General features: G+C 37.4%; 1 protein-coding gene across 2 annotated transcripts in view; it reads left to right on the forward strand.

The window, feature by feature from the left end:
• LOC139969095 (uncharacterized) overlaps positions 1-13,250 on the forward strand; it is a 49,750-nt gene that overhangs the window by 21,986 nt on the left and 14,514 nt on the right. For both annotated transcript variants that reach the window (XM_071973875.1, XM_071973876.1), the window contains exon 4: positions 13,074-13,238. In XM_071973875.1, coding sequence (XP_071829976.1) covers positions 13,074-13,238 — 165 coding nt within the window. The remainder of the gene's footprint in view (positions 1-13,073; positions 13,239-13,250) is intronic.

Genomic DNA, 13,250 nt, shown 5'->3' on the forward strand with positions numbered 1-13,250 from the left:
AATTAGCATTACTACTAACATCGCACTGCCGCCGCTGCTTATGCTAGCTCGTGCACGTCTATTGGATCAAACCATATAAATATCCAATTTAGCTCTAAAACAGTTGTTACTACTACTACTACTATCTATTATGCAGGCCCAGGATTCTCATTAGCTGCGCGCAATTTGATCGCATTTGGAATAAACGATTAGTAAAAAGCCACTTGCGATTACTATTTTTTAGTTATCCCGTCTATAATCCATAAACATCGCGTAAAATTCCTTGTCAGCCTTTCCTTCTTTGAAATAAACGAATGAATAAATAATAATTTCTTCCACATGGTAGCCTTACACCACACTAAGTCAATGAGAAATCTAGCTAAGCCTAACCATCTGTTTATTTGCTGGAGATGTGACGCAGTTATAAGACATCCATGGAATACTTTCGTAATTGCTATTACGTTCGACCACATGGTTGCCTAACACCACACTAAGTCAATGGGGGCAGTCTAGCCTAGCCATCTGTTTATTAGCTGAAATTGTGACGCAGTTATAAGATATCTATGGAAAGCTTTCGTTATTGCTGTTATCTTCGAACACATGGTAGCCTAACAACACACTAAGTCAATGGGAAATCAGCCTAACCATCGGTTTGCATTTTTTTTTTAAACAATCACACTTTGCGTATGATTCGGGTAATAAATTAGGAACCGGGTAGTATCGCGTCGAACGGGCCCCTTCGTTATTGCTGTTATCTTCTACCACATTGTAGCCTAACACCCCACTAAGTCAATGGGAAATCTGCCTAACCGTCGGTTTGCCATTTTTTTTTTTTTTTTTAATCACACTTTGCTTAGGATTCGGGTAATGAATTAGGAACCGGGTAGTATCACGTCGGGCGGGTACCCGGGTACCCGGATAACCCGTGCAAACACTATTAATTAGAATAAAAAATGAATAAAAGATATTAAAAGGTATGGGAAAGTGTTGGGGTACGTCGGAAAATGATCCAGACTTTGTAAAATTTGTCACAATCGTATTAATTCTGTTCCCCAGATGGCAATAATTAAATCGGTTAAAATTAGTTACATAGTGCTTGTTTGTAGGACTTTCTTAAGGTCCTAAGTCTATCAGGAATGTGTAATGATACGCTTAGGAGCCACACGACTCAGAGACCAAACAGGCCTTCAGAAAATGCAGGCTTACAGTAATTTACAGAACAGGCAAAATCCCAGTAAATTTAAAACAGATAAAGTGTGAATCACATTTTGGAAGGCAGTTTTCACTTATTGTAGTCTCTTTTGAATACTATGGTACCTCAAGGTGTCCAGAGTTCTATACATCTATGGACTTGTAGTATAGCAATAAGACCATTCTGTTTAGCATTTTGTGATGCGATAACTGGATAAAATTATTAAATAATTCCCTGCACTGTGCAGGGAATATTATATCCAGACCAAACACATCTCAACGATTTCGTCTGGTACAGCTCTCAACATTATGTACGGGATACAGTACTGTAGGTGCAGTGCAGTACAGTGCAGTGAAGTACTACAGGACAGTACTACAGTACATTACAATAGAGTACAGAACAGTGTTACAGTACAGTAAGTACAGTGCAATACAGAGTACTATTAGTACAGTACAATACAGAATAGTACAGTACAGCATGTACATTACAGTACAGTACTACAGTACATTACACTACAGTACTACAGTACAGTAAACTACTACAGTAAAGTACTACAAGTAAACTACTACAGTACAGTATAGTACTACATTACAGTGCAGTACTTCAGTACATCACAGTACAGAGTACAGTACTTCAGTACATCACAGTACAGTATAGTACTACAGAGTACAGTACTTCAGTACTGTACATCATAGTACAGTATAGTACTACAGTACAGTACTTCAGTACATCACAGTACAGTATAGTACTACATTACAGTACAGTACTTCAGTACATTACAGTACAGTATAGTACTACATTACAGAGTACAGTACTTCAGTACATCACAGTACAGTATAGTACTACAGAGTACAGTACTTCAGTACTGTACATCACAGTACAGTATAGTACTACAGAACAGTACAGTACTTCAGTACATCACAGTACAGTATAGTACTACATAGTACAGTACTTCAGGACATCACAGTACAGTATAGTACTACAGTACAGAGTACAGTACTTCAGTACATCACAGTACAGTATAGTACTACAGAGTACAGTACTTCAGTACAGTACATCACAGTACAGTATAGTACTACATTACAGTACAGTACTTCAGTACATTACAGTACAGTAGTACTACAGAGTACAGTACTTCAGTACAGTACAGTATAGTACAGTACTTCAGTACATTACAGTGGAGTACAGTACATTACTACGGTAAAGTACAGTACGATACAGTACGTTGGTATCTTTGTGTTACACAAGGTAAACAGATGTGACTTTACTGCAGTGCATACTGCCATAAATAATAGTGTGTCAATGACTCCTCTTTAAGGGATGGGGGGGGGGAGGCAGTCCTTCTGACTTCTTTAATCATGGAAGGACTAAACTCTGACAGGACAATTCATTAACTGTGTGTTACTAGTATATAATCTATCACTACTACTCACAGACTTTGTGCAGAAATTGCTCACTTAGGGCTAATATTGTGGTCTCCAAAACCCTGGTTGTAGATAAATGAACCACAAAACTTGTGAGGTTAGGTCAAAAGTCAACATCTCCAAAAAGTAAAATAAATAAATGAATAATAAAAAATTAAATAAAAAAAGAGCTTGTCCAATCTGGAATGATGAGTCATACTTGGGATGTCATGTCTGTTTCCAATATTGTTGATATATTTCTCAAGGAAGGTTGGTTTCATATGTATGGAGTCCTTGGAGATCAGGATCGATTGAGATTAAATGATAATAAGCAGGGAGCCATTATCAGTGACATGTCTTGCTGGTGACATCCCTATGTTCTGACATCTCTATGTTCCCATGTCTCCTCTCTATGTTCCAACAAAAAGAAAAAACTCTGAGCAATTTTTTTTTATCCAAAAATTTGGTTGTACAGGTACCATGAAAACTAGTTTTGTGACCCCAATTTTTTGGGGAGTATAATTCCTTTAGACCCAAATTTTTTCAGACCCAAATTTTTTTTACCCACATTTTTTGGACCCAATTTTTTGTGTCCGAAAACATGTTGGTTGAAACAAAATTTTGGTCAAAAAAAAAGTTGGGTCCGAAAAAGTGTTGGTCCAAAAATTATTTCGTATTGTCGGAAGTTAGAGACATCGGAATATAGAGACGTCGGAACATAGAGATGTACTGTAACCGTCTTGCCAGTAGAACTTGTCACATTTTGTTTTGGGTAGAAGCTATGTATTGGACTTCTGTCTGTCTGTCTGTATTCTAAAAGAGCAAGAAGACAAAAATTCAGTCTGATTGTGAAGCTTGCAAAATCAGGGAACTATCATTGCACGATCAGTTAACAGATCTATTAACACGTAGAGATGGGTTGCATTTGTAAAATTTGTCCCATATTCAGTATATGTATCTGTTGTGTTTTATAATCTCATTCAAAATCTGTTGAAATGTTTTGATCTGCTCTTTTCGTTTCCAAGATATACACAATTGAAGGTTCGGTAAATATGGTGAACTCATTAAATATGTGCAACCTATGATGTGCAATGTTGCGCTCATCAAAATTTCTTATCTTAGCCTTTGATCAGTTAACCCTTAATTACAAGTCCACGTGTACTATTTTAATAACGTGTTGTTCCTCTTTTTAAAGAAGACAATATTAAATATTATTCAAAAAAATCCCCATAGGTCACAAACCTGTGTTCAGTTTCCTTGAAACCGATGGTTGCGAAACGAGGGACAAAAACATAACAGAAAATAAGGCAGTCACTCCAGTTACATCATCAATGTGCATACTGTAATTAAGTAATTTTTATTCATGAATGAAACTTAAAATTGAGAAAAATGATGTGTAAAAAGGTGAATCTCTGATGGATGTTGATGGGAGTTGCAGTTTCTTTAAATTAAATGATCTGTGATGCCTAGATTAGAGTGATCTGGACAATGTTGTGTCTGTCAACCTTTAATTCTGTGCTTTGTAAAATAACTTTTGTATCTAGTACAGTATAAAAGCAACCATATTCCTGTGGCATTGAAATGGTAAATTTGACTGAATGGATGTTGATGGGGGGGGGGGGGGGTTGAGGGTGGCTGTGCTGTGATGACAGACGAGTCATGATAAAAAAAAAAAAAATCTTGGCAGGATCCTTGCCTAAAAAAAAGTTGCAACTGCTCTGCTCTAACAGATGTGACCTTTTCAGTTATTTTTCATTGGCAGAGGCTGGCATATATTTGCTTTTGCAGTGTTTTACAAGTGTTAAGTTGTATTAGTGCACCACCCCCCCCCCCCCCGACAACAGAGGACCCATTCAACCACAGGACATAACACATAAGAGACAAAGTTCTGTACACCATCAAAATCGCTACAAAAAATATGAACACTAAATTCTTCCCTGTGAGGAGAGGGCTGGGGGTGGCAAAGGGAGGGGAGAAAAGGAAGGAGAGGTGAGGAAGGGGAGGGGGAGGGGGTTGGGTATCTTGTCTGAAAAGGTGGATTATGTATCCCCGCAGAGCCCACCCACTCCTTAGTAATTGCTGATTATATCCAGAAGCTGCAAATTAGTTCCAATTGAAACATACAAAAAACGGACAAAGTTAAAAATGTGCAGCTGAACTTTTCTTTTTTTGGATATGATTAAATCAAACCAAATCAACCAATGTACAGTGTTCTAAATATGAATAATACTAACCAAAATATTAAATGTTGCTATTTTTGGTCCAATGAAATTCTTGTTGTCAGTTGTCTGGCTCTGTTATGGTGACTCACCCAGACGCCACACCAGAAAGAAAATTATATTCATTTGCCGCTATGACAGGTTTTTCAAGACCTCTGCCTAAAGTGGCAAATTTCGATAACAATTTATGACTCTCCACCTTCTCTCAGTGGTGCGTAATCTTTTCATCTGTAGTTTATTAAAGTTCTTTAATACCCTCAAAGGTTTTCAAAATTTATCGTATTTTGCCCTAAGACATTTATAACGTACTCTCAGGGGCGGTACGGTAGGGTCGTAGTTTATAATGTGATACTGTACTGTGAGCGGCTAGGTACATACTGTTTGTCTCTGAGAGAGAGGTTGACAGACTTCTGATTGCGGTGGAAGTAAAAAATTCTGTCCAGAAAGAAAAATAATGAAACTCATTAGAGAAATTTTCAAGTTTATTCGTACTGTACTTTATTCACAACATTTCAGATAATGTTTAGGGGTAAAGTATCCTTAGATCCCATGTGGCAAGTACAGTACTGTACGTGCATGAAACTATACTGTTATCAGATTCCCAATTAGGCTTTGATGCAAATTTTACTTTGGATGCAGGAAAACTACTGTACAAATATATATTTACAGTTTATGTGTTCCATCATGTGGAATATAAGATTTTAAAGTACCTTTCAGCGTTCGTTGTTGTGCTACGTTTTGTACGGTAACTTTGCTCGCATGCAGATACAGTAGCCCTTTAAAAAGGGAGATGCGAACCCAACCATTATCATTGGCCTACAGTATATTATAAACAAAAGAATTCATTAAAGTTCATGACAGTTCTGACATGATCAACTCTTCCCAAACAGATAATGAAAATTTTATTCTGTTTGGGTGTGAAATCTCAGATTTAATGTTTCTATTATTATTACTCACGGCGGATGAGTTGATCAAATGTTGATATGACATCATCAAGCTCAGTATGACTCAATTAATTCTTCTTTTTTTTCCCTCTTGTTTTCTCATTATTATTTATTTATTATCATTTTATTCCTTCTGATCAGCAACATTGTTTTCACCCGGAATTTTTTTTCAAATTGATTGATATTAATTATAATCACGTGCAAAATGCAGATTAAAATAAATTTCAGAGTTTTTTTTTTAATCCATAGACGGTCGTGATCATATGAGTTGAAACTTTTACCAGTTAATCTCACAAGCTTTGGGATTTAGAGTACAGTATATAAAAACCACTAATAACTGTAATAACAAAAATCATGACTTTAAGAAGTTACTCTGATTGTAAATTGTGAGAGTTTACTCTAGAAATAAACCCAAAGGGTTGTACTGTCTTAAGTTACAGCAGCAATTCCTGATAACAATGCAAGCTAGGACTCTGCCCATATTGTTGTGTTATGCTAATACTTTGTCAGATTAAGTTCCGTCCACAGTATGAGACATTTAAGATGGTTTACATTTGGAACTGGGCAGCAAGGAAATACAGACCCTGCAGTGATCCAGAATGAGCAAATTAGTGACCTTTCACCTTCTATCTCAAAGATTTTATAGCCATTAGTGAAGGGTAGTGACCAAAGAGGCTGGTGTTGCTATGGAAGTAATGTAAGATATAGGTATAGGCTGTGGATACTGGATTACATCAGGGAGTGGTTATGGACGTTCAGCTATCAAGGACCTAGTGCTAATGTTATTAAACTGTTGGTTTAATAACTCAGGAGTTCCACTCGAAGGGAAAAGAAGGGGAAAACACGAAAAAGAAAAGAAAACTTAGGTGTTACAAGAGGCAAGACGAGCTTTGACTTAATAACAAAATTCTTGGAAGATTTTGTGAGATCTATTCATGAGAAAGGGCATTTATTTCAAAGATTGCAAAAAATGCCTCATAAAAGTAAACAAAGATAAAAAGTATCCTTTTGTCTAGAAAGAAAGGCTTGATCTATGCATATCTGGATCCATTATACTGTAAGTCATTGCAAGTTAATTTATTTTAATTGTTATAGACGGGATTCATACAACTCTTTTGAATATATATTTATGACTTGGTTAAGGTAGGGAGATGAAATAAATAAAAGAAGACCTACTCATAGGCTAGAGAGCCCCATAGCTAGGCTAGAGAGCCCCACACAGCTAGGCTAGAGAGCCCCCACATAGCTAGGCTACAGCCACACTACTACACACCAGTCACATCAGGGTTATAGACACTGTTTATCACAGGGCAAAATACAGCTTTTTGTTTATGGTCAGATTCTGTGTCATTCATTATATATAGCAATAAACCACTTTTGAGAAGGTGACTCAAGCCCCACCACCAAATTGCTTCCACTGGGTATACAAAGGAATGTCCGTATCTATGGCAACTACTGTCACTCCCTGCCAGCTGGGGTTGATCAAAAATTTGACATGGTTATCATATTGCTGTGGTATATCAATCTGCTGACTGTCTCTGTAGAAAGAGAAGGAACAGAACATAATAGCACAGTACTAGATCTCTTTAGAAAAATGCCAGTAGTTATTATAATACTGTATCTAATAGGGGTGTCATAGACTAAATAGTGTTGTTCTTGAGGTGTTTGGTATATGTGGGGGTGGTGTTTGATTACTGTACATGCAAACTGCAATAAACAGGCAAGTTAAAGGGAGGGAGTCTGATCTGTCATTAGAGGCTGCTACATGCTCATTGATGATTTAAAAGGGAGCACTTGTAAAACACCAATTTATCATTTATAGCTTAAATATCATCTTAAGCTTAAATATCATAAATAATATCTTAAATAAAATAATATTAGTCGATCATACTACTGCTGTACTGTATCTCAATAACATTTTCTCACCTCTAGATGGTTGATAATGTCAGACAAACTTACCTTATGTATTTAGTAGAGGGTGGGGATGGGGGGGGGGGTTGGCGAGAGGAGACTAGGGTAAAGCCTTTCTTCCTGAGGGAACAGGCATCAGGTGTCGTGCTATCCGTGATAAAATCGCACTTGAGATCGCTATGAAATTTTTTTTTTTCCCTTTTAGATTCTTGATGTCGAATTTTCAATTGACGAATTACAGTTGATCACGTCTTAAATATGGATCATACTATGATGAGATTTTGCTTTAATTTTTCCTCACATCACAGATATATACATATATTTGGATGTTGGAATTTTATTTGAAAAGTTATTCTTTAGGATGTTTTGATTCAACTATGATAAAGGAAGAAGGAGGTGTAATGTATTGTAGAGGGAAGTCCGAAGGGTGGTTTGCTTATTTAGAACTTGAGTAACTAAGTAGATGCAAATAAAATGATTCATGGGTTAATTTCTGGTGCCATGGCATGATTTACCATAAATGTGACAGCCTGAGCAAATGAGCTGTATGTTTGCGTGTGTGTGCCCGCATGCATACATGCATGTATTAGATACGGTAACTTATAATGTGATTTTAATTCAATTAACCAGTGTATAACTTCTGAAATGACTTAAATATCTATTTCTCGTACCATTGTGTTTTTTCTTGATTAAAGAATGATTGCACCAATTTCATACTTCCGTAAAATAGATTGAAATGTTGTGAAATTTTGTAGATTTCAGACGATTGCTGTGACCACTGGGTTAGTTAAGGAAGTCTAATAAGCATTGGTCCCCCCCCCCCCCCCCCCCCATTATTCTGCTAGGACAGGTCTGTCAACAGAGTTTGTAAATAACTTTGTGACACATTAAACTATTAAACTGAATAATAGTGTGAAAAATACATCGCCAATAGAAAAAAGTAGGGAAAAAAATGGTTTTGATTCGGGGAAAATTAAATCGATCCTTAATGCACGTTTCAGTTTAGTCGATCCTGTTCCTCCGCTCTCTATAAATTGTCTCGAAAGGAATCAAAACTTATCTGTGTGCAATCCTGTCGTCCTCCCAAATTGCCTGAAATTTGCCCCCCGAAGGATTCAAAATTTATCGTCCCATCATTTCCCCTTAATTCGACTGTCAGCGTTTATTTGCGGAATCAGTTTTGTCTCGGTTTTGATTTCTTCCCTCTCCTCATCCATCGTAATAAAACCGATCCATCCCGGAGATTATTCGATCCGCACAATAGTCGTTTGCCGTTGCCGGGACTGATTGATGCGAGCAAAAGCCCCGGACTTCTCTCCCCGTTATGATTCTTGACTGCACATGACTTAAACTTTCCCAATTAACCAGCCTAGTGTTTTGGGAATTGAATCCAAAGCCATAATTTATAATATCATCATTACTTATCTGCACTATACACTGTATGTGTGTATATGTATATACTTCTGCTGCAGTGGGGTGACTTTTTTTACTGCCCTAGCAACCATAGTGTCAAGAGAGAGAATCCAGACCTTATAGCTTGCAGACCATACAGTAGTAGAAAGAACCCTGCTGAGATCCGGAGTGATACAGAATATCATGATACCTAAAGGACACACCATCTTGTTGCCTTGGAAGAAGTCAATGCAAATAATCTGTGCTTGCTTTCTTTATCATGCATGCATGCATACATGACAGTATTTAGTCCAAAATAGATAGCTCTGAATGATATAGACTCAGCATTGGTTATCAACACAAATAGTAGCATGCATGCATGCATACATACACGACACTATTTAGTCCATTCCATAATAGATAGCTCTGTGTGATATATAGAGTCAGCATTGGTTATCAACACAAATAGTAGCATGCATGCATACATGACATTTAGTCCATTCCAAAATAGATAGCTCTGTGTGATATATAGAGTCAGCATTGGTTATCAACACAAATAGTAGCATGCACACATGCATGTATGCCACTATTAACTTTCCCCATTCCCTAATAGATAGCCCTGTATGATTATATAGAGTCCCCTCAGTTATCAACACAAATGGTGTCCCAGTATTAGATTCCATTCCTTCCATGCTTTAGTGTTGATAAATTTAGCTTGATTGCCATGTCAGTAGGTCAGAAAGCATTAGATAAGCTTGGTGGAGGTAGAAGTGAGGGCACTGTTTATGTCTGTAGGATTTACATCATCTCTCTACAGTACATGTATTTAGTCTGTTGGTGATTTTGTAATCCTTATTACAGCATGTAGGCATACATGTATGTCAAATACCACATGTGGTCACTTTACTAATGTGTACAGCCTGCATGTAGATGAATCCATTCAATACAAAGTGGCTCATATAAGTCAATGTTGTTAGAGAAGCATGATAATTAATGGTAGACTTGTTTGGGGATAATTAATTGTAGCATTTATGTGCGGTACTAGCACATACAGTAACTGTGTTGTAGGGGATTTGTTGCTAGCAAGGTCCCCTGGGATAAATTGCTTAAGCCTATCCTCTCTCCCCATCACCACCCCATCACCACCCCCTCACCCCCCGCCCCGCGATTGAAGTCTCATATTTATCCATGGTTCGTTAATGGGCCTGATATGACAATATACTCTCATCCTATTTTTACCCAGTCCCACTACTTCACCCTGCACCCGGATGACCCTACTTCTGTAGCCCTCCTCCCTCCCACCCGGCCCTTGGACTCATAGAGACCCTGACAGTGAGAGTACATATTTTTGTGACAGGTTTCCTTCATGAAATGACATTAACTGTCACATTTAGTCTGCAATAAATTGGCATCTTCAGAATGTAGTACATACAGTAGCATATGTAGAAGTCCGACCCATTTGACATACAAACAGTGTCATTAGTTTGAACAGTATCCTGGGGAAGTGAAATCCGGTTTGGTGAAGAAGGCAGAGTTCTGTTCCACTTCTTTATCATATCTATACATATGCAGGTGTCCCTACTATATATATATATAGTTGCACAAACCACTTAACCATGATTTGTATGGCATAGGATTTCATGTATATGAAATCACTGTTGTACAAACTGTGTAACAGAGACATTATGTGCCTAGCAAAGTCTAAAGAGAAACAATGTTGACCACGCATGAAAGAAGAAACAGATGTGTTTGGTACCCAAGCTGGTACACCCACTGTGTACAGTAGGGGTAGACATTGATACATGTATTCCATGTGGTAACCAGCTGTGATCAGATAAGGCTACTACTGCACTACTTTCTTTGTACAAGAAGGGTTCCCTAGATACAGAATTGTGTACAGACCTTAAACTATTAGTACTGTACATCAGTCATAGATAAGATAACTTTACAGTAAGGCACAAGTTTACTGTTGATATGTTGTAGACATTTTAAAAGAGAAAATAAATGCACTGTTACTGTATTTGACTGCAATAGGCTGTAAACATGTCTTTTCCACAGTTATTATTATTTTTGGGGGGAGAAATTTAATTTCCTTCTCAAACATGTGAGTGAGACTCATCAATGAACCACTCAGTCTAACAAATAGAAAGGTCAGTTGTCAGGAGCAACATGGAACTCAATAGAAGAAAAAAAAACCTAAAAACATAAGAGTTATGGTTGCAAGAAATGACAGCCTTGTTTCAATTCTTCCTGGAGGAAGTCGTCCTTTAAAAAATCGGTTTCCATTGTTTTAAGCTGTTAGGCTGTTAGCAATTTAACCATGTTGAAATTTTGACTGAAACGGTTCCTTCTGCAGTCCAAATATCGATCATGAAGTACTGCAGTCCCTTGTGAAGTCTGAGCATTGATCAAGGGCATTCTTCATTTTGTTCAAGTTGGCTACAGAAATCTATACAGTTCTATATAGGGGCTCAGTTTACCAATTGAAACCTCCCCCCCTCCCCTCCCTCTCTTCCACGTTTTCCACTTGTAACCAACGGTAGAAAAGCCCCTCCCCCCCTTCTCTCTTCCACATGCTTCACTTGTAACTGACGGTAGAAATGCTATGCCCATTGTACTTTATCCAGGTCAATCAAAGAACACATTAAGTAGGTCCTGGCATTTCTCAAACCTCTCCTTCCAAAATTCATGATTTAATCAATGAAGTACAAATTTTCCTAGATCTTAGATTTGAAGCACATGGTCGGTCACATCATTCCCATGGATTCCCCCCTCGTACGGTTGTCTGTGACAAGTTAGGCCGAAAGAGCTTCAGTCCACACAAAGTTAACTCACAGTATATAATATAATGAGGATATTCTCGGTATTTGGAACAGGTGGTGATCTGAATTTCATTAAGAACAGGGAGACCACAAATTTGAAGGAATCTTTCAACCAACAGGAAAGAAAAAACCAAAAAAGATGCGGTTTTGACAAGAAAACTGCTGGTTCATATGATTGATATACTTGCACTGCTATACACTGTGGTCAAACATTTGGGGGGTCACCTGTTGACATACAGATGTCTGTGGTAAATTATACAGTATGGTCTCTACCAATCTGAATACTGTACAATAAATGGGGAGAATTACATATTTTTTTGTCTTGTCTTGTCGAACATGGTAATTACTTACAGTATAGGGGAAAATTCAGGTGGCAAACAAATTGTAACACTTTCAAGGAATATATGGAAAGAAAAAAATATGTCACACAGTTGAAAGCCCATCTCAGTATCTCGTAACTAACTCAAGATGTGGTTGATTGAGTGGAATCTAGTTTACTGTAGGCTGGCAAAATCCCTTCATTCCTCCCAGAAGTAGACCCACAGTACCGTAGGCAGTCTGTGATATCCTAACAGTGCTCAAATGTTTTCAGAAGTATTTATTTTTCCTATTATAATCTAAGTGTTGATTTATCCTTGAAACCTGGTATGTTTTGATTGCCATTGTAACTCACCTGTTGGAGTACTCTGTCTGCACGTTAGAATATTAAACATGCGAACGTTCGTGCATTTTGATGAATTAAAGCGATCAGTTTTCGTAAAATGTATTTAAACTCATTTTATTGTAACAAGATTGTAATCAAAATTTCAATACAAAATGAATAAGTGAACAAGCTTGGTAAGAACCCACAGAAAGCCGTACATAGCTTGTAAACGTAGGCCCTATATTAAGTAAAAGAATTTACATAAAGTATAATTATCAAAACAATTAGACAAACAAAACAAAGCAAGAAGAATAGACGAACATAAACACAAAAGGTGTGTACCTTGAATGAAAACATCAATCATGAACATATTGACTAATTAAGTAACATTTTATCTTATTCTTAAAGCTGAATTTGTTACAAAGGAGTTTGAAATTTTCAGTTATGCTATTCCAAAATCTTCAACTTCGTCCATTGGAATATATACATGCCCTCTTTAATAGAGGTTATCTCTTAAATATATGAGGTCGATCTATTATCCTAGCCCCTTTTCTCTCTTTTGACTCAGGCGAGACCGAAAGGGGAAGGTCTTACCCCTTACCAAGGCAAGAAGAGATGTTTTGGCGAATACAAGTGCCCGAAATGCAAACGGAAGTGGATGAGCGGTAATAGCTGGGCCAACATGGGACAGGAGTGTATCAAATGCCACATCAACGTTTACCCTCACAAACAGGTATGGATTGCT

Source organism: Apostichopus japonicus, chromosome 6 (assembly GCF_037975245.1).
Source record: "Apostichopus japonicus isolate 1M-3 chromosome 6, ASM3797524v1, whole genome shotgun sequence".
NCBI lineage: Eukaryota > Metazoa > Echinodermata > Holothuroidea > Aspidochirotida > Stichopodidae > Apostichopus > Apostichopus japonicus.